Source organism: Glandiceps talaboti, chromosome 15 (genome assembly GCF_964340395.1).
Source record: "Glandiceps talaboti chromosome 15, keGlaTala1.1, whole genome shotgun sequence".
Classification (NCBI taxonomy): domain Eukaryota; kingdom Metazoa; phylum Hemichordata; class Enteropneusta; family Spengelidae; genus Glandiceps; species Glandiceps talaboti.
Genome location: NC_135563.1, coordinates 13069170 through 13097150, shown reverse-complemented (window position 1 = coordinate 13097150; position 27981 = coordinate 13069170). Strand labels below are relative to the sequence as shown.

At 34.8% G+C, this 27981-nt stretch overlaps 1 protein-coding gene across 1 annotated transcript in view; it reads left to right on the top strand.

Annotated features, from left to right (window-relative positions):
- The window catches only part of LOC144446233 (1-phosphatidylinositol 4,5-bisphosphate phosphodiesterase epsilon-1-like), a 57389-nt gene extending 29776 nt beyond the window's left edge, over positions 1-27613 (top strand). The window contains exons 3-34 of the mRNA XM_078135985.1: positions 1529-1817; positions 2598-2845; positions 3437-3582; positions 4147-4390; positions 4890-5065; positions 5992-6655; positions 8016-8150; positions 8516-8603; positions 8968-9177; positions 9717-9875; positions 10443-10657; positions 11045-11167; positions 12062-12166; positions 12824-12931; positions 13282-13398; positions 13890-14048; positions 14629-14767; positions 15505-15685; positions 16288-16415; positions 16640-16768; positions 17194-17374; positions 17996-18120; positions 18533-18696; positions 19035-19193; positions 19648-19750; positions 20459-20655; positions 21145-21267; positions 22477-22668; positions 24607-24741; positions 25387-25620; positions 26386-26491; positions 27242-27613. Of these exons, the coding sequence (XP_077992111.1) occupies positions 1529-1817; positions 2598-2845; positions 3437-3582; positions 4147-4390; positions 4890-5065; positions 5992-6655; positions 8016-8150; positions 8516-8603; positions 8968-9177; positions 9717-9875; positions 10443-10657; positions 11045-11167; positions 12062-12166; positions 12824-12931; positions 13282-13398; positions 13890-14048; positions 14629-14767; positions 15505-15685; positions 16288-16415; positions 16640-16768; positions 17194-17374; positions 17996-18120; positions 18533-18696; positions 19035-19193; positions 19648-19750; positions 20459-20655; positions 21145-21267; positions 22477-22668; positions 24607-24741; positions 25387-25620; positions 26386-26491; positions 27242-27480 (5721 nt within the window). The 3' untranslated portion in view covers positions 27481-27613. The remainder of the gene's footprint in view (positions 1-1528; positions 1818-2597; positions 2846-3436; positions 3583-4146; positions 4391-4889; positions 5066-5991; positions 6656-8015; positions 8151-8515; positions 8604-8967; positions 9178-9716; positions 9876-10442; positions 10658-11044; positions 11168-12061; positions 12167-12823; positions 12932-13281; positions 13399-13889; positions 14049-14628; positions 14768-15504; positions 15686-16287; positions 16416-16639; positions 16769-17193; positions 17375-17995; positions 18121-18532; positions 18697-19034; positions 19194-19647; positions 19751-20458; positions 20656-21144; positions 21268-22476; positions 22669-24606; positions 24742-25386; positions 25621-26385; positions 26492-27241) is intronic.
- Positions 27614-27981: the final 368 nt, after the last annotated feature.

Genomic DNA, 27981 nt, shown 5'->3' with positions numbered 1-27981 from the left:
ACATCAGTTGATGTAGAGGACACACTGCTCATGAGGTCCTCTCATATATACTCAACTCATTTCAAGTTTGACACAAGGAGACCCCAAAGTTGATCTCCGTGTCTATAAATGTAATGCTGTCTGTCATCACCTTCTATTTCTCAGGGACTATTAGTACCCTATTAAAGCCAAAGTCTAGACTCGTTCAAGGCCAAGGTTAATTATGTTTAGCTTCAGTGAAGAATGAAAACTGATCTTACTTTGTTTTGATATGCATGAAATGGTGATATATGTGTTCTCACATCTTTGACTTAATAATAAACTCTAAAAGTTTAGACAAACTTTACCACAAATAGAGACATCAGTCCAGACAAGACATAAACAAAGAAATCTTTAAGCCATAAATTGTGAACTTGAAGTGAGTAATGTAGCCCAGTGGTATAAACATACATACTCAGTATTTTGGCCCTAATTGAACGCACAGTATGCATCACATACTACTCTTGGTAGGCATTCATTTGTTTATATCCCAGTAGATTGTTCATGTGTGAACTTAAGTGAGTAAGGGCACTGAATACAGCTTATAACCTTCACTGGTTTGTCTTCACTGTTGTCCTTTAAACCCATGACTTATGCTTCAATATTTGAACTAATATTATATATTTACGTCATATAGCAATGGCTGAACCCACACTAGATATCCATTCAACTTTTCCCAAGGACACTAATACACTGGGAAGAACTGATGATACATGAGTACATGATGGAATTTCCAACATTACACCAATTCAAAATGTCAAGGAAACAAAATAACTTGTTCGCATCTATTGCATATATAGATAGTACAATTACATATAAATGATGTATGTAGGACAGTCTGGTGTGGTTTGTCAATAGCGCCCTCATCTAGTTGCTGAAGAGAGTTTGATGAGAGTTAGCATAGTAGAAATAGAACTAGAAGTAGGAAGATGCATTGCAAGTATGATTGCAAATGTTGCCCTCTGTGATTGGCTGATCTTGAATGTCTATCGACACCGATTTATTCCCATCAGTAAAATGTAGGCAACTGATCCCATGAGGCTGTGTGCTAGCACCTATGAAAATAAATGTAAAATTAAATTAATTAACTCCATGGAACGTGTAGAAAATAAAATTTTAACTAAAAGATCAGTGAGAAAATTTCATTACCCTACAAGTAAATATGCCATTGTGATAAATCAAGTTGCTGTGTTTTGCTGAAATTCACTACAAAATGGTCCTTGAAAATTTCAAGTCTGTCAAAACAATTCTCATGAAAATGGCCTGAAAACTCACAGAAGCTTCTTGAAATTCAAAAAATTATATTGCCATATAATCTCATGAAGTCATTTTGAAAGGAGGAACAAAAATTTGGAGAAGAAGGGAATACAGATTTTTTTATTTCTGTCCCTTTTGACGTCACACAGGTAAAAATGTGGATGTATGTAATATTGATGTATATACTATATGCATGCTATAGTGAAAGGTTTACTCAAGTAATGACTTTGACATTCCATCTCTTTGTATACAGGCCGAGAGGTTGCTGTGTATCAACTCAGGAAATATATCGCTATTAAATAACAGCAGCAAGCAACTGGCCAGTAGTGTATCGACAGGAGACTTAGAAAATTGGCACATTAGTGATGCTAGATCAAGAGACTGTTTAGTACTGGAATTCCGTACCAATCAATGGGTGTTACAAACACCCTCAGCATCCTCCTTGAAAGCTATTACCACTACCTTGACTGATACCATGAGAACACTTGGAAACACAGGAAAGGGGAGATACTTCAAGGGAGATGATAATGTCAAAGGTTCAAGTAGGTGCTGCTTATAATTTTGTACATCAGAACTTCAAGTATTTAGCGTGCATTATATATATATAATTATGTCACTTTGAAAAATGATATGGGTAGCTTTGATTCATGACTTCAATTTTAATGCATCATAAAGTGTATGAAAAGTATATAAGACCTGCAAAAGTCACCAAAAATGATGCAGATTTGAATAATGTGAGTCAAAATGACAAAATTTGTACCTAAAGTGTAATACAAGTAAATGTAACTATATAGCTTAGAATCAGAAACTATTTTCTCTTTGGTAAAACAGTATATCTAAAGTTGTGGATTTTGATGTTGTTCATAAACTTACAATATTGTACGCTATATCTGGAACTATTGTACAATATATGAACATCATTGCTATGATAATAGTAGAATTTTATTCAGTGCTTTTGCCAAGGTTGGGGAATCCTGGTAACAGAAAGGGAGAATTATAAAATTGGCGTGGTTATATATCCATATATTTTTCCATAATTTTGATGGGGAACCCTGGTAAAATGACAGGGGAACTCAGGTAGATTTGACCTGCTTGCCAACCATAACAAAAACAGTGTTATTATAGTATCATGAGGTTATCAGCAGGGAAATACATAACACATACAGAACCAGCTGTACAAAACTGGAAATAAGTCCTCAGTCCCACGAACTTATGTGTCATTTTAAACTTAATATGTAGAATAACAAAAAAACTGAGTAAATAAAACAAAAAACAAAAACATGGACATGTATTGTAACTCATACCTGAATTTTCTATTTCAGATGATGATAAAAACAAACAGAAAAGCTCCCATTCCAAGACATATGCACAAGACTTACAGCAATGTGAACATCTCTTACATTTTCCTGAAGAGGTTGCATCATTGCTGACTGAGACAGAACATGCGTTATTTATTGGAATACCAGCAGTGTACTACATCCGACACATCACTACTGACATTACCAAGAAAGGTCTAGTCAAGATAGACAGTAAACCAACTGTACAAACACTGGTAGATAGATTTAATGAGGTAAGATGTTGTCATGCTTGGTGAACTTATGACCCTGTACAGGTCAGAGGGGGTGATACAATAATAGTCTGGTAATCAAGGCTTCCTTCACTAAGATAGACACTAATTAAAACTATTGTCACTACGAATTGTTACAACAGTGATAATTATTAGCTATTGAATGGACTTCGGTTTAATTATAGTCTCAGTATAGGGAGGCATCTCTGAAAACTTGCTTCATAACCTTGCAGAGTACTGTTTTGGGACTTCCAATGTTTATGCTACCCTGATCATAGAGTGATTAGTTTGTACAACAGAGGAACCACTATAACCCATTTGTGTAAATCTACCACATTGAATGACTGATAGTTTTAGTTTGTGTCTATCTTTAGTAAACCGATGCCTCGATTACCAGAGTCATAGCACCTTGGTAATTATTCAACTTGAAATCTTGTAAAGAAGCCCTACTGCACTTCACATGTATTCAGCCATTTTGGGGATTTCCTGCAAGGGTTTATGGGAAAACCTGCAGTGATGACATCATATTTACCCTATTTGCATACAATTTCCAACCAAGCTAATGAATAAAATGGTTTGTTAAATGTATTATAGGTGAGTTCCTGGGTAACTAACACAGTGTTGTGTGCTCCCAGTAATGAGGACAAAAAGACAGTCATATCTAAATTAATACGGGTAGCCAATGCTTGCTGGAATATGGGTAATTTTAATGCTGTCATGGAAATTATTTCAGGTCTCAGGTAAGTGCTAGTGTGCAAAATTAATGTTTTTGGCGTTTAAAAAAAATCAAAAATGAGAATAATACCTTGTATAGTGTAGGTAAAGTATGTTGTGTTCATCATGTACAGTATGTTGTGTTACATTATGTTATGTTGTGTTTCGTTATACATGTATGCTACGCTATGTTACATTACGTTTGTTATGTTATGTTATGTTATGGTATTGTAAATGTTACGCTACATTACATTTTGTTCGTTGTTACCTTATGTGAAGTTATATGTTATGTTATGTTATATTATGTTACAGTAGATAATATGATCATTTCGCTATCATTTATCACATTATTATCCAATGAGCCCTCAATTTTTTAACGTATTACTGACAGACAGTAACCTATTTCTTGTGATCCACCAAAATATTGTGTCTTCCTATCTCTTTATTGTGTGGTGACCCTCAAAAAATGTAGTCCTTCATTTGAGGGCATGCTGATTATATATCATCATATCATGCTTACATTGCATCGTATGTATTAAACGATATGAACTCATTAATATAAGTTATGAAAATCTACACTGTCGATGTAGGTTAGATTGGTTGAAACCATTGTGGCTCCAAATGCCAGACACAGAGAAGGAATCTATGAACACATTGAGAGACATTATGAAGGAAGATGCCAAGGAGTATAGAGATGCTGTAGAACGTGCATTAGCCATACCAGGATGTAAAGTAGTGCCTTACTATGGTTGGTTTATAGATGAACTCAATAGTATACTGAATGATAATATCACTCTATTAGCATTGCCTTTACACAGTGAACATAAAATTGAGGTAAGGAGTTCACTTCTACTTGTAATTTTTCAAAAATTCCATATTTCCATTATTTACATAAAGTGAAATTTCAACTCAGTTAACCTACCATAAATAATAATCAAATTGTAATTTTCATTACATTGAAATTTTGTATTCAAGTTAAACTTTACTATCAGAATATCAGTTTCCAATCTTCATTGTTGCTAAAGTATTTGTTGTGTTACAATGAATTTTGGTTGCACTGTGACTGTACTTCTTACTTGCTATTAATGAGGGTGTTTGTTTTTTCTATCCTACCAAAGGATATCTGAATTTTATGTGTTTTTAATTTTAACAAACTTTGAAAAAAAGAAAAAAGTTCTGCTTTACACCAAGCCCCACCCCTCCCCAATATGTTTTACCATCAAAAGAAATGTTGCAAGCAGACAAGAGTGAATAAAATGCTTTTTGTAACCACTTTACATCTTGTTTTCATCAATAAATCAGTAAGTTCATTTTTGTTGTGCTATCCTACTAGATGATATCTGAATTCCGTGGAGAAGATCGGTTTATGTCTCGTATAGGGGCTGGTGGAATTCTAAATGTCAAGAAAGTAAAACAGGCACACTGGGTCCTACATGATATAAGACTTTGTCAGAGGATTTATAAGCAATCCAATACCACTGCCATTCATACAACACAGACTGATTCAAAGTAAGTAGTAATTATTTATAAGCTAGGGATTCAGAAAAAGTTTTAGGACTCTCTATCTACGTTACGATGATAAATAAATTATAAAATGGCTAGCATGCTATTTTTACTGTGTTGTAAAAGAAATGATTATCTCATGCATTTTAACTGTATTGTAACTGATATTTGTGGAGTTATGATGAGAGAATGGTTAGAGTGGCCGGTGTGGAATCTGCAGGTTGCAGGTTCAAGCCCCGTCTCAGCTGCCATTTGTTTCTGAATAGCTAAAGTCCTTGGGCAAGATTTGAACCATGTTGTATAATTGGGGACCTGGTAGGGTAGAGGTTGCAATGTGAATGCTTTAATCCTATGCGCTTACAGAGGCTGCAATGGATTGTATGCTCCCCAGGGAGTTGAGGAAGTAAAGGGCTGTTGTGCTACTATAGATCCGTACCAGGGGTAATAATTGTAAAGCGCTTTGAACTCAAAGTGGGAAAGCGCTATATAAAAACCAACATTATTATTATATTTCCCTTGACAAATAACCATTAACCTAACTAACCCAGTGTGAATGTGCATGCGAGAATATTATATGTGAAAGTAGGAGATGAGGATGCAGGTGTTCAGACATAGTCAAGTCAACACCACAAAAGAGGCCGTGGTAATAGTAGGATATACAAGTCAGCCTTTACTTATACTGTACTGTTGGTTGGTGAAATTAACTTTAGTTGAAAACTCTACACAATGAATGAATTTATTTATAATAACAAATAACTTCAAATTGTAATACTGGTATTTTTCAAGTACTTTTAAACTAAGCTTTGTTAGCTAGCTTGCAGCTTCACCTTTGCCGAAATATCACATTTGCTGTTTAACATTTATAAACAGATTATAGAACCTATTTCAGAAAACTAAAGATGGTTTGGATTGGATTTTTTTTACAGAGAAAGTAAAGTGTCTTCCACAGACATAAATGATAACTATGTAGAGACATGGGATCCAGTTTCAGCAATAGAGGGCACCAAACATCGCATACAAATGATATGTGCTAAACTGAGCAATTTAGACTCCTATAGCTTACACATGATGTACAGAGGAACATTATGTGTTCATTGGACACAGGACAATGAGAGGTCTACTGTGTGCTTCTTAAACTTGGAACAGTGCAATTCAATTTTACAATGGACAAAACCAGGAACGGGTATATCTATGGCTTTGGTAAACAAATACCAAAGGACTGGTGTCATGCTGCAGGATGGGTTAGAGGAGGGATATATTGACCTGACGTTTGCCAAGGATGTATTCATTGGTTGTGAGGAGGCTGACCTGCAAACCATATCACGACGCCACTCTCTGAGTGACTTGAATCATAAAGACCATTGTATCTCCATTCTCTATGGTGCTAGCATTTCAGAAAACAGACTGTTGCACTTTGTTGCTCCAACGTGTACCGCTCGGCTCTGGTACAGGGGCTTGAAGGCACTTGTTGATGCCAACAGGAAACAACAGAAATGTTTTCCAGACAGGAGAATACAGTGGCTACAGAAGCAATATCTAACTCTGTTCTATGAGCAGTGGAAGTGCATTGGCCCAAGCCCAACTGATGCAATTAAGGTAATTAGCATTTTATCACCACTCTCACAATAGTGTTCCTGGAGTGTATGCATTGCTTCACCAGTGTTTTTGTCATGACCTGGGAATGCCAGTAACAGAAAGGGGGACCTCTGGTAAAACTGGCATAGTTTACCATATATTATATTATACTATAACTTTGGAGGGGAACTCTTGTAAAATTTCAGGAACTCAGGTACATTTTCCCTACTAATACTACCCCTTTAACAAAACACGTTCACACATGATACATTAAACTTAGGGATTGTTGTTTTATAGGAAATAAAATAGACAAAAGAGTTTTTGTTAAAAAACTAACCACAGTAAACTCTATCACCATACTGTGTTTAACTGCTATTGAGCACTGTTCTGGGGTGGAAAAGAGTCAATGTATTGTATAGTTGAACTAGACTACTTAGGTATTGTTTCTGAGACAAAGACAGTTAGCTTATATAATATGAGAGGTGAAAGGACAACTTTTTTCATACAACATTAGACTGCTAGCAGTGAATATGAGGTAGTGGTTCATTTTGGACCAATGTTTGCCAGAATTTGTGAAAGAACTTGACTTGATCCAAGTTAGAAGTTGTCTCTGTTATTTGTAAGTAATACAAGCTTCCAGTCATAATTAGTATACTATTATAACTATAGTGCAGTTACTGTAGTAGGTCTATATAGAGGTAATTTAAAAACCATTCCTGTTATCACCTCAGCAACATACAATGTACATAGCTAGTACATAACACATAGGCATGCTTGCATATAAGCATACAATGTGTACACACATACACACACACACACACACACACACACATTTTGATTCAATATATATATATATATATATATATATATACATTCATACACGCACCCATGCATGTGTGCTTGCTTGCATGCATATAAACATACAATGTATAGACACATACATTCACACAGACATGAATTCGTACATGTATGCATACACATGCATGTGCATATGCATATAATGTACATACATCATACACACATACATACACACATACAATTAATACACACATACACACATACATATGTACATCAGAGAAGAAACTCTTCTTTCTATTAGATTTTTGATCTACATAATGACCTCTGTTTGAACTTGTAATCACAGGTTCAAGTTGTGGTGGCCTACATCTTTTGATCTAGGAGGCACAGTCCCATAGAATAATATAGACATGAGTGCTGGCTGATAGCATGCCAAGAATGTCTAGACTAGTCTTTTTGTCAACATATGAGTTCTCTTTGTGTTGGATGAATGTCACAATCATAGATTTTGCATTCAATTTTGGATGTATGTATGCATGTGTACTCACCTATCTAAATTATTCTTGACAATATATAAATACAGGTATTTGGTGGTAAGAATTGGTCCATGATGGCATCCAATTACCATGATAAGGCCTCACCTGTTGCTGAAACACCAAATCTCAAGAGAAGTGGTACTGTTACTGGAAAATTACTCAAGAAAAAAGGAGGTTGGAAGGTTAGTTGACATTCAATAATTATAATCAACAGTAAAATCTCCTTTACATTGATTTTAGCATTTGTTAATTTTCTCAAGCGTGTTCTTTTTTTTATTAAAGTTGATGATTAACAATATGTTTTCTCAAAACATCAAGCAAATTTTAGGTTTTTGAATTTGAAAAGATACTCAGTGAAAGTTGATAAAAGTAGCTGCATAATTACAAGAAGACTGAAAAAGATGAAGTTCCATATATTAGACTGTGTGCACTGGCCTGATCCTATTGCTCATCACATCTCACATGGAGATTGCCATTGGATATGCACTGCGCCCTCAAGTGGTCATAACTATTGTGTCTTTTGTTTTTAAAAAAGGACTCAGACAAGTTCACATCATTCAAGAGAAGTGAAAGTATGAGGGCCATCAAGACAGGTTTAACTCGCCAACAGAGCCCAGAAACTAGTAAACCGATTGGTGAGTAATATTTAGAATCTGTGATTACAGGCCATGTATTCAAACCCAGACTCTCGTATTAGTACTATCTTATCAGTGGAGTCATAAGGATTTCATAGGAGTAGTCGTTTGTTCTGGACTAACTTTTTGTACAACTTGCCCGACAATTATTTTTCACATGTCATCTTTAATCCTAATCCAAGCTGGGCCTTTTAAACTACTCTGTGATTAAAAGTCAAGCTAAATGTCTTGATTGTAGGCTAGTATGTGCATGCACACTCACATTCATGTACACATTGAGAACAAGGACCCTTCCAAAAATGTCTTAGCTTTATTTTTTTGGAAAGTCTTAGTCACTATTTCCAATTTCTTTGATTGATTCAAGGAGCCAAGATGTTAGTACGCAGGTACTCTGCCATCAGTTTGGGAAGTCAGGATTGCCAACCCAGAGGATCAGGATCAGGGAGAAGGCGGAGCTTTACATTCAGTTGGTATGGCAGGGAAAAGGACAAGATTGGAAAAATGAAACCACCTATGGAGAGAACGGAATCTCACAGTGGACCAATCACTATGAATACCAATATGGTCTTTAAGGGTATGTCTTGTATTCATTCTAATAATATGGTCAGTTATTATACTAGTATGACATAGTGTTAAAAGTGGGTGTTTTAATAATCATTATGAGCTATGGTTATAAATATGGGCTTTGCAAGGCAAGGTTGTACAGCAGATGTGTGTCAGGCCAAACCGTGTGATGGCTTGTAATAATCATGCCACTACCAAAGCCTGGTAAAACTTATGTCCTGGCAGTAAAGGTTTTAGTATATACCTTATGAAATACATTTGAAATCAATTATTGCACAATTTTACCAATAATAATGTGCATGATATTGAAAATTGATTGCCAATGGGTTAAAATCACAATAAAATTGAAGGCTGTGTCACCAAGTGGATTGATATGTACAGGGATTTTGTAAAAGTATTGGGATGTGATATGAAAAATAATTACATAGGTAGAGTTCCTTATGTCTCCATAGTAATACACAGGACATGGTTATAGCCAACATGTCCTTTTAATATGCTAGCCAGCCTTCTTTTTCTTACATTTTATTCTGTTTTCTTACTATTTGATAGAGTGTCTTGAGTTGTACAAGTCTTTCAGTCTAAGATGTCGTAAAGATCTCAAGGATCTGTTTGAGAAATTCTCAGTGTGTAACAACAGTATAAAGGACCCTGGACTTGCATCACATCACAGCAATAGTTCTCTTGTGGATACAAGTACTGCATCAAAAGGTATCTTAAAGAGGAACACTTGTTCCTCACTTTTATTTGAAGGTAACAAGCTCTTAGGTTCAACTCTTTTGTATAATTGTGCAGGTCTGCCAACTTCCATGAGGCAATGCATATGTTAATCTCCACAATAGCATGTTGTAAGTGATGTAAAATCATTAAATGACTATCCAGAATCAAAAGTTTACGAAAAGGTCTTTATTTCATAAGTGGTGTTCTTCTTTGTAATTTTTTTAAAATTCTGGTTATTTTTTATCAGCTGATATGTAGAATTATCATAATCAAAGTGTTTGTTGTAATAATTTGTAAGGGTTTTCAATAAGGAGTTATCAAGACTTAAAATTATACACAAAATATTGAGATCATGGAGTTGTCAGATTTAGGGTGTTGTGAATACACCATAGTAGACAACTGTGTTGTGCCTTTTAGCTGTCAGTCAGTCTCATTACATTTACTTCAGGAAAGTGCTGTAAGCTTACACTTTGTCAAATACCATATCTGTTTGCCTTTGTTAGTCAGAACTGAAAAAATGCATTTTGTAAACTGTCACTTTTATGTTTTGTTGGTCAGAGAGTCTAACAAGGAATACCACTGAAGATATTGCATATGAAAACAACAGGAGAGTAACAGATGCCATTGCTGCATCTAGTGTTGCTAATAACAGTACTGGTGTAGAAACCACCTCATCTACATCACAAGTTATGGGTGTAATTCAACTACAGGAATTCCTGATCAAGGAACAAGGACAGGAACTGGTACAGGCTGAAGTCATTGCACTCATACAGGTTTGTTTGCTTGTTTTAGTACTTCCCTCACATGTTATACTGAATAAAAATGTACTGGAGCGTTGCCTTTTTAAATACAAGAGAATCACAGAAAACACAACTTTGTTATTAACTTTGTTTAGATACATGTATATCAGTGTTTACAAAAGGTACTGTTATCTAGAGAGGATTACATGACATATATTATCATGCATTGTAAATTCCATCATCATCATCATCATCATCATCATCATCATCATCATCATCATCATCATCATCATCATCATCATCATATTGTAGATGTGTTGGACACACATTTGTTAAATAAAGTTGAATATAATATGATTTATAGCATCTCATCAAAGCTGTAATTGAGTTAACTTTGTTTATCTTTTTTTCTTTCATTAGAGACATGAGCCTAAGGCAACAATGAGGTCACAGAACTGTTTCTCTTTTGAAGGCTTTGCTAGGTTTATGATGGACAAAGACAACTATGCATTTCTGAATGAAGAAGTACAAGTGAATAGAGAGGTAATGAAATATGCCTATTGTATAATCTGCCATAGTCACAAATTGATAGTTTCTCAGTCATTTATGAAATTTGAAACAAGTTAGAAGGTGGTGTAGTAAACTGTTGATGAATTTAAAGGATCTATTCAGCTCAGCGCATTGCCCTCTCTCTGTGTCGATCATGTGCCAGTTATCTAGTCATTCAGTGTATTTATACAGATACAGAGACAGAAATCCACATTCTCTTGTTACTGCAGTAAAATGAACACAAAAATGACTTGAATCCTCAAACAGTTTCACACGTCGATGTTTTAAAAAAAAGTTCATCAAAATTTTACTCAGCATTGAATGAGCACAAAAATGACTTGTACCTCCAAACAGTATTAGACATTAGTGAGATCTTTCAAAAGTGTACTATGCAGCCTGATGATACATACTGTATGTTTAAAGTATTCCAACATTGTCTGCTACATTCTGAGATCTGTACAAATTGTATTTTCTTTACCTAATTACTGATGAATTAGCCTACATGCAGACTTATGAATTTGACGCTTACAGTTTGGGAGAATAAAAGCTAAGTCCTCACCAAAGCACACACAGAGCATACTACCTGTGGTATTACAGGACATAAACTTTGCATTTTACAATGACAAAACCTGAGCCATGGCATCTACAGAGTAATGAACAAGGATGTAAAATAATATAAATGAAGGTTATTTTATCACGAGCAGGAAATGTTACAAATATTTTGTCTAAACTTGATAAATAACCTTCATTTCTATTATGAAACCAAGCTGATGAATTTCTCAGGATCTAAGGACAAAAATGTATGTAATGTTTACTATACTAAAAAAGCAATTTGTACATAATTAGTACAGGGTCTTCAACATATAGTTTTCTTGTTTTACTCCATAGGAACTACATCATCCTCTATCCCACTACTTCATAGAAAGTTCCCATAACTCTTACTTGACTGGTCATCAGCTGAAAGGAGAGTCTTCAGTGGAAATGTATGCACAGGTAATTGATAAACATGTTACAGATATTTGTACCTTACAAGTAACTTTTACATCAGGTAAACTAGATTTCAGTCTGTCTAATCTTCCTCTTTGAGAGTTTCAAGTAGCTATCGGTGATGCAATTGTGTTTTACATCTCACACATCGCTCTTTGTTATGAATTACAAAACATATAGAGACACTCACACAAGCACATGACATATTACATTTTATCACACTGTGAAAACACATATTACAGTTTTGTGTGTTGATTCTTCACTGTCATCCGACAGTTATGTTGATTTATGTTTATTGTAAGAAAAAATGTATCATTTTATATACATGTACTTACATGCTACCAGTGTTGGTATTTTGTTTTATATAATTTGAGGCAAAACTTTTTCTATCAGATGTAAAAACATTGTGCTGCCTATAATTGAACTATAGTCACTCTGGTTTGGAAGTGTTAGCTAGTTTACACAACACTTTGCCAGGATCAGATTTAAATTTACCCAAAATACTGCATGCTTATTGATTTTTCACTCTTTCTGCATTCCTTACTGTAATTTAATAGCAAATTTGATTTGAATTTCAACATGGCAAGTAGTATAATATAGGATATTGAATATCGAATATTAAGTTATGTTTGCTAAAACTGTTTATATTGTTTTGTTGTATAGATACTGCTGACAGGCTGTCGATGTGTTGAACTGGATTGTTGGGATGGTGATGATGGCTGGCCAATAATTTACCATGGCCATACACTGACCACAAAGATTAGTTTTAAGGTCAGTTCATAATTTTGTATGTGATTCAAGTTATACTGCCTTTGGTCTCATAGCAATTGTTCAAACCACTTGTTTTTGTTTTTGTTTTTGTAAATGAGACACCTTTATCATGAATCCCAGTTGACAGGACAGTTTTAACGAAATCAAAGTGTCTCTAAACTTGCTAGCCCATCACAATGGCTACTTTGCCTCAAACCAACCTGAAGTTTTCCCCCAAAAGTCTGTGTGTGTAAAAAAAATTGCTGGGAGAAATTCACAACCATGGAAATCAACAAATAGATAAAATAAATGTCAATATTTCTTAATTTTACCCTCCAGTGTTTTCTATTTCTTTATCTCTATGTTCACAGGAAGTAGTTGAAGCTATTGACAGGGCAGCCTTTGTGACATCAGAATACCCTATTATCTTGTCTATAGAGAACCACTGCTCAATACAACAACAGACCAAAATGGCACAGTTATTTGAGGTGAGGCAAGGTCTTTATACACAAAACCTCATTATGGGTGGGGGAGGGGGGGGGGGGGGCAGGCTATAGATTTGTTAGATGTTTCAGTGAAAGATAACATTAAAGCATACTGTTGGCTTCCAAGATGATCATTTTGGTTGCATGATTAGGTGTCATCCTGTCTGTCTTTAATTTCTCTGTCGATTCACTTTTTGCTGAAAACCTAACTTTACAAACAACAATTGTTTGAAATATTTGTATTACATCAAGTACTGGGAAATTTTGCTGTAGACTATTAAAATTATTTTCACTTATTTTGCTGAACAGTGCACCGAGCTTAGAAATTTGTCAACATTTAGTGTTTGGGAACTAGTCAAAGACTGTAAAATTGCAAACTATTCAAGTGGTGAAAGTATCTTAGTTTACAGTATTTTGTGTACTTTGTGCGAACTCAAATCTGGTGAGTGGTTTTTTGTTTGAACATAGATTGACTTAAACTTTTTGTGTTTCAGCAAGTATTTGGTGAGAAGTTGGTGAAAGATTTCTTGTTTGAGTCAGACTTCAGTGAAATGCCTCAGTTACCATCACCTGAACAGCTAAAGAACAAAGTGCTAGTCAAGAACAAGAAATTGAGAGCTTACCAAATGCCATTACATATGCTAAAACATAGGGTAAGTAAATAGGTACTTTACAGGTGCTTCTTTGATGCCAGTTGTTTTTCAGTCACCTCAGAAATATCATGTATAATACAATGCATTAAGTTTGATGATAATAAACAAAAACAGTTGAACTATGAAGTAAGAAATTAGAACTGAAATATATAGGGATGTTTTGCTATCATTTTGTGTACTTGCATGTTAGGCAATTCAGAAGTTATCAGATACAGTTTACTTTACAGGGAAAAGATATCTTGTTGAACTGCAGAGAAGTTCAGATCAGTGCTAACTTGACGTTAGTACTGATTGGTGAAAGTGAATGAAACCAATGCAATTTGTATTAAATATGGTGGAATCACAAGGTATCCTTCCCCTGTTTTAGATATCTCACTTGAACTTGACAGCTTGAATACTTGAAGCTCTACCAGCCAAGTGTTTATCACACTTCAAAATAAATCTCATGTGACTTCTCTCTTTATAGTAAATAAGGTTTAAAAATAAGACTCACATTTAAAAAAAAAAGAGTGACTCCTCTGAAAAGGCAGGTTTCTGTGATATCTGGCAATGATCCCTGATTTATGTTATTTATATTTAGGTTATGAATATGGTGAATCAACAGCAGAGATTGAGCACCATAGTTAGTACATCACCTGCTGCTTCTAATACATTACAAGAACAATCTGATGAAGATGATGATGACTATGATGAAGAAGATGAAACTGTCCCTCTAGATGGTAAGTTAAATTGGAAAAAATTACACCGAATGTGGCAGTAATAATTTATTATGTACCAGAGATTACTTGCACCGGTTCACACACATCTGAACTGCAGTGCAATACTGAAAATATTATTGCATATATACCTGCATGTAAATGATATGAAACTTAGGATGCGATTGTTTGTTGTCTATGCATAGTGTCATTTTTATGGAAATTTGTTGTTTTGGATAAACCTCAGACCACTAACGAAGGATAAACTTAATAATAGTATAGTATAGTATAGTATAGTCTTTCTTTATTCCAATAACGAACATACCTCCGTTTATCCCTGGAGGAGGGTTACATAAATACATAAGTATGAATAAAGGAAGTCACGTGAGCCAAAAGCACAAAACAGCTGAGAAATAAATATAATTTATACAAAGGACTACAATGCAAACAAAAAGGAGATCAAATACTGTCCCTGATCCTGAAACAATCTATTATAAATTTTGCAGTCGTCACTACAATAGTTTTATCTATACTTGACATAATTACGATGAACTTAGTCTCGTCATCCTTATCCATAAAATCAGAGTAAATAGTGGATATTGTTTGAAAGAAACTCTGCCTTTGTTGACTGTACCTAGAACAACTTATCAAAAAATGAATTTCAGACTCCACTTCATTTGAGTCACACACACAGCATAATGAATGTATACAAAGAAAATAGAGATATATTGATATCAATAGACCATATTGTTTGTTTTCAGACAATGTACAAATGAAGACAGTACAAGGTACACAGATAGAAGGGACATCATCTGATGGAAGTCAGCCCTCAACACCACAACTCAGTATGAATGGTCAGCTGCATCACAAAGGTGAAGATTTGGTTCCACTAAACAAACATGACCAAGTCAAACGATCCAAGTCAGAAGAGAAACAACTCAAGTAAGCTAGTCATATTTTCCCATCATTGAATATTAATTTGTTTTACATACCTATATGTAATGAAAAGTGGTCATGTTAGTTTGGACCTCTCAGTGACTGCATCACTGTAATTTTGCCAATGAAACATATAAAGTTTGTCAGACTAAATGTTGCGAGTTTACGCATCCAATAGAGTAGAGATGATTTCTTCATGGTTGTCCTAGGAGTGAAGTAAGTCTCTCTGTTGTTGACATTGAATGCATGGCAGCCTCAATAATTGTAATTACCATATTAAAAAAGTAAAATGTCGTCATTTTGTTCACATTCATTTATTCATCCTACCCACCATCTATCCATTCATTCATATAGAAATAGTTACTCTATTGTTAGTCATATGTTATTACATTTCAGTGGTGTATTCATAATGTGATATTGGATTCGTTAACTCAACTCAGAAAGGAACTTTATATCAATTGAAGTTTCTGAATGAATCATGTATAGATATATATTATACAGCTGAAAACGTTGAATCGTTGTTAGATTCAGAATACAGTTAAGTTATCTTTTGTCTGTGTGACCAATTCCTGTTTTAGGAGAAGTCAAAGTACAAGAATTGGAAGTAGTGCTACCCTGTCCATGTATGGTGAAGAGGCATTTCTCATGCCACCTAAGAGTAGTAAGAAAGAAACCAGCCACATTGCCAAAGAGTTATCAGATCTTGTCATTTACTGTCAGGCTGTCAAGTTTCCAGGTAAGTCTATCCTACAGCTTACAAAATTTCATATGTGTATCAAAATTTAAACTTTTTGAAGGATCCAGGCATTCCTTGTGGGGTAGTGAATGAGATCACATAAGTGGACCAACAGCTGAACATTTCAGACTAACTGAGGTGCAGATTAGTGAAAGATTCAAGCTGAGTTTGTACTCATTTACTACTTAAATAAATTAATAAACACACTCTTGTATGTTTTCCAGGATTTCCTGATGAATCTAGCAGTTCTAGTGTCAAACAAAAAACACCTGGTAAAAAGAACTTACAGAAGTTGTCATCGTCGTCACTAGCAGGCAATGTACAAGCAGGTAGTCCAGGACAAACAGTTACTGGTTAGTGGTCAATCTCGTAAACTTTGTTTCTGTATATGCATGCATCTAGGAATGGAGCATTTGGTTACCAGTGGAATGCTCAGTGTTTGAAATTATACAACTGTCTGTTCTTCCATAAATGTTGTTTCATTTTGTATGTTTTGGTCACTTCAGTAGTACATTGTATTTTGAAAATGTTTGTCAGTTATGTCCTTGGCTGTAGTGTTGCTATAAGTGTTGGAGCTATGTGTAAAGTTACCAGAAATTCTTGATACTTAATATAGTGAACTGTAAAAATATAGTCAGCCATTGTATATTAAATCTTTGCCACTGTTTTTTTTTACTTTTGAGTGCATGTACAAAAAATGTTAATAATCCCATTACTGTTACAATCTATCACTAGAGGGCAGTATTTATGGCTGACATATTATTGTTATTTGTTTCAGATGGTGACTCTAGTCCTAAGTTCAGAGACAGTCAGAGTTTCAGTCATCTGGAATCCAAACAAACAGACAATCAAGACAGGATTTCAAGGTTTATGCAGACTCCAAAATGTTATCACATTTCATCCGTCAATGAGACAGGACTCAAGAAACTCTTCAGGAAATTCTCTGCCAAGTTCATTGAATATCCTTTATAAATTGATATGTAGTTAGATGTGTTTCTTTGGAAGGCTGTCTGTGTAGACATTATTAATTTTAATGGCACGTCTGTATAGATTTTTATCCACCATCAAGATATAATAGTATAGTTATAAGGTCAGTTAAGGTCAGTTAAGGTCAGTGATGGATTAGATGGATAAGGATTAAACTGCTTACAAAATGTTACTTTTAACTTATTGAGTTATTAAATTTTAGTCTTGTAACAAGACCTCGGATAGGCACTCGGATGGTTGTCAAACAAAAGGTGAGGATGTGACAGTATCTCTGTTGTGCCTCCCAGGCAAGCCCTTGACAGTGCCTCTAAGCGACCTGTGGTCACTATACTATAAGTTTACAGCATTGCGTGTGGGTAGCAGCTATAATGTATTTTAATTTGCATCCTTTTATCCCCATGTATATAAAACTAACATTCCACAAAGCAGATACATCATATCAATTAGAAAAGTTATAACATACAAACAATTAAGTAAGCTTTCAATCTGTCCTGGTCGACGATCCTTTAGCAGAACAAGTTATGAACATTTTGGGTCAGAATTTATATAGTTATACCGTATATTAATAGAGATTCTCCTTAATAACCATGTACTCATACAGAGGATCAAGTCCTTAGAACATACCCAGCAGGTATGCGAATAGACTCATCTAATTACAATCCTATCATTTATTGGTCGTTTGGAATTCAACTGGTATCTCTGAACTACCAAACAGAGGGTAAGTTGTATTGAAAATGTACCCAAGGTCAGTGATGTCTGTCTGTCTGTCTGTCTGTCTGTCTGTCTGTCTGTCCGCCTGCCCATCTGTCCATCTGTCTGTCTGTTTGTTGATTGATTGGAGTAGGTGGTGGGTGTCTGGCAGTCTGGTTGTTTGTATTGGTGGGTGTATCTGTCTATCAGTTAGTGTTTATGTTTCTGCAAATATGATGTGTCTTTGTGTGTGTGTGTGTGTGTGTGTGTGTGTGTGTGTGTGTGTGTGTGTGTGTGTGTGTATGTATGTATGTATGTATGTGAGGATGTGTGGATGTGTGTCTATGTGTGTGACTGGGTGGGTATCACAGTGTCTGTGCATTTAATTAGTCATAGGCAATGGCAAACCTGTTTATTATGATTTTTCTTCTCTTTAATAGATGTATACATTGCCTTGAATAGTGCCTTATTTGAACAGACTGGACGTTGTGGCTATGTACTTAAACCAGAGTATCAAATCAACAAGTCACATCCACTATTTACAAAGTTTAATCCTTATGAAAAGGAGATGGAAGACACTACACCATGGGCTGTCACTATCACAGTAAGTAGTAGTGGTGGTGGTGGTGGTTGTGATGGTGGTGGTGGTGGTGTTGGTGGTGGTGGTGGTGACAATGATGGAAGATATGGAAGTAGTTATATTTTTTGCACTGTGATTTTGCAGTGATTTAGGTCCTTAGTAGCAAAATTGGAGAAATCTGTCAAAATTAATTGTCTACAATTCATCATCCCATAATATCAGTTGGGAATCTAATTAATACATGTTAACCTACTTCATATCCTTGGCCAAATACCCCCAAAACTCTTGACCATCTCAAATCTATGAGAGCTTCTGAACATAACATTTAGTGACACGTCTGTTATATTTGTGTATTTTTACAGGTGATATCTGGTCAGTGGGTATGTCCAAATAATCATCTTGGTAGTCCAAGTGTGGAGGTGGAAATATTGGGTATTCCAGTAGACTGTGCTAGAGGCAAGACTAAAGTCATCCAAAGAAATGCCGTTAATCCTATATGGAAAGAAACTTTTACATTCCAGGTACAGAATATTAAAGATATCTTCACAACAAAACTTAATTTCATCAATATATCAACAATGCAACAAAATGTCAGAGTGTTCCAACATTTCAACGACCAGATCTGTACCTAACAGTATTTGTTACACTACCTTAGGCTTGAGGTCATGACCTCATTTAGGTCATGATCTCATTCCCAGATGAAGATGGTTGTTAGTCATTGAAATAATGGAAGATTCTGACAGTTTGTTGCTCTGTTGATTGATGAAATTAAGTTTTGTTGAGAATTCTACACAGTGAATGAAACTATTTGAACATAAAGATATATTATTGTCAATCCATCTCTAATTTAGTCCCTAAGGCTAAAAACATTTTAATACTCATGCTGCAAAGCTGATTTGATGAGCAATGAGAGATTGATTATTCAAGTAATGATATGAAATGTATTGTATATTTTTTATGGATTTCTTTTATCAGGTTGCTCTAAGAGATTTGGCTTTTGTAAGATTTTCAGTGAATGATGCAAGTGGTTCTGGTCTTGCAGCTCACAGAGTGATACCATTGAAGTGCCTTAGAACAGGTAATTATACATTGCCTCTAACCTTTTAGACACCCTTCCAATCAAAATGTGAATTTCTGGGTTATATTTGTGAACTTGTCATGCCACATCCTGCCAGAGATACATGCTTTAAGTTCATAGATTGATATTAACCAGATTTTCAGTAAAGTGTGTTAACTTAGTTTCAGCTAATGTTCGTTATTTGTGTGGATCATCACACACACAGTCAGATGAATAATTGGACTGGTATATATAGACATGTAATGACCTATGTTGTAATAAAATAATCTTTATGGCCTAGATATTGATTTTGAGGACCGAGGTTGTACAGTGGCAGGACCCAACTTTAGGAGGGCCCATAAACCATGATACTACTGAGGTCTACGAAACCCATATCCTGGCCTTGGTTGTAAAGGTTTTATCATCTACCCCATGTAGTGGCATGGAAACATTATTTGAATCACACAATCATATAAATTGGCAGTGAAATATTATGTTATTTGCAAAAATGTAAAAATGGTAAGGAAACTAACAAAGCCAAATCACTCAGGAAATCTAGGATATCGTTAGCGCACCACTTACCATATTTGGGCAAAGTGTGCCTGGGCCTGATGCAGAAAATTATTGCCCGGGTTTGATGCGCATGCTCTCCATTGAATTGCAGTGGAAACGATACTGGATATATGATAATGTTATTAATAAAAATGTCTGTGTTTGTCTTTTATATAGGCTATAGACATGTCAGACTACGGACACCTCAGAACTATCCATTAGAGCTAGCGACTCTCCTTGTGTGTACCAAAGTTGAACAACTTGAAGACAGTCATGGAGATGGCAATGACAATGAAGATAAGAAACTATGGAAGTCCTGTCTCATGTATTATAACATTGGTAAAGATAATGAAAATAAATTGGATTTTAGTGAGGTAGGTATACATTTATAGTAAAGATATATTTTATATGTATTATAAAAGAGATGTATTTAATTCTTTGTGTAATTTAATACCGTCCCTAAGGTTACAGCATATTTGATAGTTTGTGTTTGTAAAAGATACAAATGTGATAGGCCTTTTAATGGCTTCAGTCTTTTTGATAGTTTGTGTTTGTGAACATGCAAATGTAATAGGTGTTTTAATGGCTTCAGTCTTTTTTACCCATACATGTGAACTATAAAATGTATAATAAATTAGTGTAAATAAATTTGACAGATATAATATAGACCTTCCCCAAAACACACATGCACATACACACATACACACACACCTACCTACATTCATACATACACCAACATGAACATGATGCATGAACACATACGTACGTACGTACGTACGTACGTACGTACATACATACATACATACACACATTACAGGCATTTCAAAACCTTCTCACTGTCAACAAATATATATCTTTTGTAGGTCTTTGGAGATGGTAAGAAGAGGAGGACATTCAACCTAATAGTTTTTGGAGTACTTCCTACAGAACCATGTACAAGCTTGAAAGTTGCACAAGAAACCACGACACAAGAAGTCCTTGCACAGGTTAGACAGGATTTTTTTAGGAAATCAACATATAAATACAGCACAACTTAATACTACTTCTCACAATTTCACAATTTGTAGTTGTTTGTTTACAAACAAATACCCCCACCCCAACAGCTACATAAAATCTACACACAGAAACCAACTACAAGAAATCTACAAGTATCATTGACACGGACTCTCTTATTACAAGTCTTCAGATCTCCAGTTTTGTAAGTTTCAGGACCTTGCTTCATTGCCTCAAATGGAAGTAGATTTGAAAACAATATCCGTGCCCTATAAAAATCACAGCTCTTCTGATGGTCTGAGCAGTTTTTGTTGTTATAATTTAGATGTTTAGTTTGAACTCTCCAATATACATGCATGCATGTCTACTGTCCGGTTTTAAAAATGTCTTTGTAATGATATGATATGGATTCACAGCTCTCAAGACAAATAATAAAAATAAGATAGGGTTATGAAGTATAGAAAATATAAATGTATACTGGAATAAAATCGAATGGTGTTATGGACATGGATGTAAAAACTGATATAATTCATAATGATGATATAAAATATGAATTGATAAAATGCGTTCATTGTACAGACAGCCAAGGGGTCAAAACTATTTTGGAAATGTTTTAATTGCCTATTCAAGATAGTTTATTTGGTACTTTAGGCCAGCAACTCATTAAGCAGTATGAAAATGAAAATACTTTATTTAATTGCACTATATCGTAAACCTGGAGGCAGCGATTCTAACATAGTGTGTGTGTGTGTGTCAATATTCATCACTGAATTTTTTTGTTTCATTTCCTTCTGATTCAAAGGAAGGAAGGGTAGCCCCAATAATTGAAGACTGAAAAGAGAAATGTTCTGGTAGTTGCATCCTTAAAGTGAAACTGATGTTTGAATCGTCATTGAGAATAGAATGGGTATGATCCACTCTACAGCCTAATCGATATCAGTCTAGATAAAAGACTAAAAGTCAATTTATAAAACACCAGTTTTGAAGATGGTGTAGTATTTAGAGGCACTGTACACTGTTAGAAGGTTCTGAAGAATAGATAGGGCTTTAAATTCTTTCTGAAGGCATTTTCTGTAGGTTTTTGCTGTATTCTGATTGTAGTTTACTCTACAGATAGGGCACAGCATGTCAGAAAGCATCTCAGTGCATCCATCATATGACAGTAATTGTAATAAAGCCGTGGACTTATTCTTTTTTATTAGGCCTTAGGAAAATGTGGTAAGGCCTTGGATGAAATCAATGATTTCAGGATTGTTGAAGAAGTGCAGGAAGGCTGGGGTGAGGAGAAAGCTGAGGATAAAACACACAGAGTTTTGGAGAGGGAGGAGAAAGTACTAGAAACTCAGTCCAAGTGGAAAGGAAATGGTCGATTCATACTCAAACACAGAGAAGAAGTAAGTTTTCAGTTTAAATTGACAAATCTCAACTGATATTGTATGGATTTACAAATTGAAGACACACAGAAACATTTATTCCAGGGTTCTCTAGTTAAATTTTACAAAGCTTTAAATTGAACTTTAATACATGTACATCATGATACAAGATCTATAATTTTTTTTGCAGCAGTAAGCTTCCTAGTTTGATATTAATAATAATATGCAATGATTTTTAAGGCCCTAAGGTGCTGTATAGACGTATTGGTTCCAATTTTCTCCCCACTGGGGAACAGTAGGATGGTATTCCCTAAGGCACCAACACATTCCAGTTACTTGAGACTCATAAGGATGAATAATTGGTACCTAAAGCAATAATTATTTTATGAGGTGTAGTACGTGTATGATGGAAATAACCTGTACCAATCTGTAGAAGTTTCCAATTATAATTTGTGTTCATATCAGTATTAGATTATTTCTGATGTCCTCACTTTTTTATAACACCTTTCTGACCAAATTCTGTAAAAATACATTCTTTGCATGATATGCAAATATTTAATTGGTTTTCTCACTGTTAATTAGTGTGATGTGTTTAAGTTTTATGAAGTTTGTCATCCCACAGACTACTGTCGTAGGTGACCATCAAAGAAATGAAATCAGTATTCTAAGCACATGTTAATGTACACCAATATGATTTCATTGCAATACAGGTATTAAATTGTGGTAACCAAGTTCATTTGTTTTCAAGTGACAGTTTTCTTACACAACCCTCTGACAGTGTGAACCACCTTATAAAATATGCATAACCATCTACTGAATTGGCAGATCTGTTAAAAGTATGCTAATCCTTACAGTAATATATTCCACAGTCTACCTTAGGTTAACTTTACAGATTGCTCTCTAGTTAAAGTCTGTATATCTAGTGAAATTTACTAAACTGTAATCTTGTGAAAGTTGCTCTTTGTCATCATTGCTTCTCTGATGCTAATAGGTATTAAGGATTATTTGTAATTGTCATAACCATGCACCCTGGGATCTGTCTTTCAGCATGACTTGGCATGATTAAATCCATATCTGTTTTTGTAAAATCTGAAATTTATTGTAAGCATGTGTGAAAGAGAAGTTTAAATTTCAGAACATGTAGTGTGCACTAAATAAATATTTCATACTTGTATAATCCTAAGGATTGAATACGACTAAGTTTAATCCTACTGTGGACTCAATTCAATCTGTGCAGGTCATACACCCTTTGCTGTGTTCTGATTTATTTATCTTTGTTGAAGAAATTGGCAGTAGTACTTAAATCAAAATCTGTATTATAACTTGGATGTTAAATCTTCATATGATAATTCGCTGATATACATTGTTAAAGTGATGTCAAAATTATGGCCTCAAATTATAGCTGTGTATGAATCATTTTTCCATTCTGACATAATTATATTGACTATTGATGCCCACTGCATGTTTAGTATATTCATTTATGATGGATTAGATAAGTTAGATTGAAACAAATGACATCCCATTGACAACTAAAGAACACTTTCACCATAACATAATATACCACTCCTGAAAGGACAGTCTTGACATATATAAAGCCCTTGCACAGTTCACATGTTGCATCATGTCTATATGTTTGTTTCACAGAATATTCTTCAAGTTTTCATTGAAAAGGTTCAAATAAAGATAAAATATACAGAAACTTGCCTTATGAAAGAATATATGATTTATTCTTCACAAAATATTCCATTTGATTACTGCCTGAAAATTAGATTGTGTGGATATGTGACTGCTGTTTTTCATCCTGTCTAAAAGGTTTCCAATGGTGATAGTCTACTATACTGATGATCAAACCTACATTAAAAGAATATACATTCATCCCATAAGCTTTTTACTTTTGATATTCTCATGAATATGGGTATGTGTGGATATATGACTGTTATTTTTTATCCCATCCAAAAGGCTTCCAATGGTACTGCTATCAGCCATACTGATGACGAAACCTTCCTGGTATGTGTGTATAATGTATCCAAGGAGCAGCCATACACCATATTTAGATGTCCAGTGTCCAGTACTGCTCAAGATGTTATTACACAGGTAGTGTGCTATTTTCAAATATAAAACAGTGATGTAAACACAAGTAATAAAATTGTTTATGTATAGTTATATTTCAATGTATGGGGAAGCAACAGATGTGCCATAATAACTTGTGTATGCCCAGTTTGTTTACAAATCACTTTACAAAAACAATTTTTTCTGATTTTTTTTTTTTAGTTTTTTTTTGTAATTTATTGAGTTACAAACACAGACTTGGCCTATGTTGTTTCACATCATTTTTGCATGTAGAAAAAACATTACTATAATGTAACATTGTTTCACTCTAGTCATGAAAAGTCTAAATACATACCTATTTCCCATCCATATTTATTACCATTTCAACATAATTAAGACATGTTTCATGAGGAGTACAGTGCACTTGCAGTAAACTGTGTGAAAAAAGTACTATGAAAAAATTATGTTAGAGTTGTGACAAGCTCTCAGGTCTGCATTCAGAAGATTCGCAGAACAAAAGTAGAGGGTGACTGTATGTCTGTCGTACATGCCCTCAGTGTGCACCTTTGGTCGCCTAACATCAAGGGAAACCTGGGGAGTTTTAATAAGAAATCCAGATCATTACTAGTTTGTTTATTGGTTCTAATCTCTTCCTCTTACATATCTGCTGTGTTTCTCTTTGTATAATAGGCAATGACAAAGGCTAGGCGGTTCACAGGAGACCCAAAAGACTTTGTACTGGTAGAACATCTAACTAATGAACTAACTACAAGCAGTGATAGTTCCCTCATGCATAAGAAAAGTAGTAGTGGTAGTGGTGGTGGCAAACACAAACAAAGAATCTTGGATGATTTTGAAAATGTCTTCTATGCGCAAAGTCATTGGAAAACCACTGGCAAGATTTACCTCAGGGAGAGAGAAGAGGTAAGGATATTAAAATGAAAATGTTGTGACAGTCTCATTTTAAGTTGCTGGTACATGCCTTATAATTAAGAAAGTTGACTCCCATGTTATTTTTTTCTTTATATGATTGATTTTTGCACAAAATAATGGGCAATCTATTTCCTGACATGTATAATCTCTTCACTCACATGAAAGGACTGCTTGCAAGAACAGTTTGTTAATGACTTTATATTATCTTGGGTCTGCATTGTATAGTCCATTATTGAAATATGAGAATGAAACAGATAGTTATGCTTGTCTTGGTTGTTTGACTCTGTTATTATTGTAATGTGATACACAGCAGTGTCCTAGGCTTGTATGTTCATCATGTACATTGATAGATTACAAAAGCCTACAAGCGTGTATTCCCAGAAGAAATACAAGTGCATAATCTATAATTCCCCAAGAATCAGTGCAATTAGATTGTTCACACAGTTCCTCTCTCTCATATAATACTTTCAATACGGGTGTGTGTGTGTGTGTGTGTGTGTGTGTGTCTGTCTGTCTGTCTGTCTGTATGTATGTATGTGTGTATGTATGTATGTATGTATGTATGTATGTACTTATGTGCATTGCTTGTAAAAGTATAGAGGGAGAACATTTAGGGCAGTGAGTTTTGTCAACCATTTTTAAGGGTTTTTTAATTAAAGTGAGTATTGTACTGAGTTTTCATCACAAGCATTTTTATCCAACATCATTCTTGAGTGTGTTTGTACGATAATAATAATGATTCTCTTTATATGACAGGAGAAGCGTGGGAGTTCCTTCTCATTGAAACGTTTGACATCAGTGAAGAAAGCGTCATTCAGTTCTTCTGGATCTAGTCCATCAAGTTCAAGGGAAAATTCACAAGGTTAGCTGGAATTACTTATTAACAAATCAGTAATAAATTGGAATTTGCTAGTACACAAAATTGCATGGAAATCTGTAAAAATGGAGTGATCTTATAAAATAAATGACATATTAAAGTGAAGGCAGTAAGATAATTGTAAGTAGGCCAACCATGATTGTTAAATGGTTAGAGTGGCTAGCTTGCAATTTGTATGTTGCTGTTTGTAGCCTTGTTGCAGACAATTGTTTGTTAATCAACTTGCTAAGACAGAAGTTGCTTTGTCAAGGATTTACAGTAACACATGTACATACAATATAGACAACAGGGACTGAATGCTCTCCAAGTAGTAGAAGAAACATAGAAGGCTGTTGTGCCATTATAATTCTGTTGCAGTGGTAATGATGGGAATAGTGCATTGTGTACATAGTGGTAAATCACTGAATAAAACTTCAACATTGTAATTTGATATCCCAAAGCTCATGTTTTCGATATTATGTTATACAATATTTAAGTTGTAATAAAAATTGCCTTTAAGTATTGCATGTAGTCATTAAAAAGTATAAAGCAGTGGAATTGTACTAATATCTTTTCACTGAAGTAATGATTAGTATTGACAGGTGTATAAAAGAGTTTGCCTTTTATGATTAAGTTAACATAGTTGGTCCTTACTCAATCAATGCCTGAAATTAGATTTTCATGCAAGGACGGGTTAATAAATTTTGATGATGAGATTACAATTACAATATACTGGTATGTTATGATTAATTTCAGATGGAGACTACTATGAACGCAGCAAGACGCTGCCTAGTAATTTCCGTACTACTGACTCGGTTGAACAGAAGGCAAATGGAACAAATGAGAAAGATGATGAAGCAGACGAAGCGAGAGATACTATGCCACCAACTACGACAAACATATCTCAGTATAAGAAACACACTAGGCAAGCAGCTAAACAACTGAAAAAACTATCCTTTGGTAATTTCAGGAAAAGCTGGAAATCAACTGGTTAGGTGTAAAGTTAATGCACTACTAGTTGTTTTTTTTACTGTGCAATCTGCTTGATTTTAATGTGTGTCTGCTCAGTATCAGGAACTGCATTGTGGTACAATGTAGCAGGTGTGGGCATGGGCTTGTTACATTGTAGCAGGTGTTGGCTCTTGTTACATTCCAGCAGGTGTGGTCTTATGTGGAACATTGTAAGAGATGTGGTCTCACTTAGAACATTATAACAGATGTGGTCTCATCTGATAAATTGTAGGAGGTGGGGTCTCTCGTTGTAGCTATATGATAGTTATCAGTGGATGAGACATTTGAAAGTTCTCATGTACATTAAGAAATTCATTATCATTCTACACTTTACACATGAAAAGTAAATAACAATCTAAAAGACCCCATTCTGCTCACACAAAAACTGAAGAGAATAGAGCAGCTGTGATATAATTATATAATGTATATATACTGAGGTGCCAGTATGCCATATATATTGACTGCCTGTTTTGTTGTAATGAAGT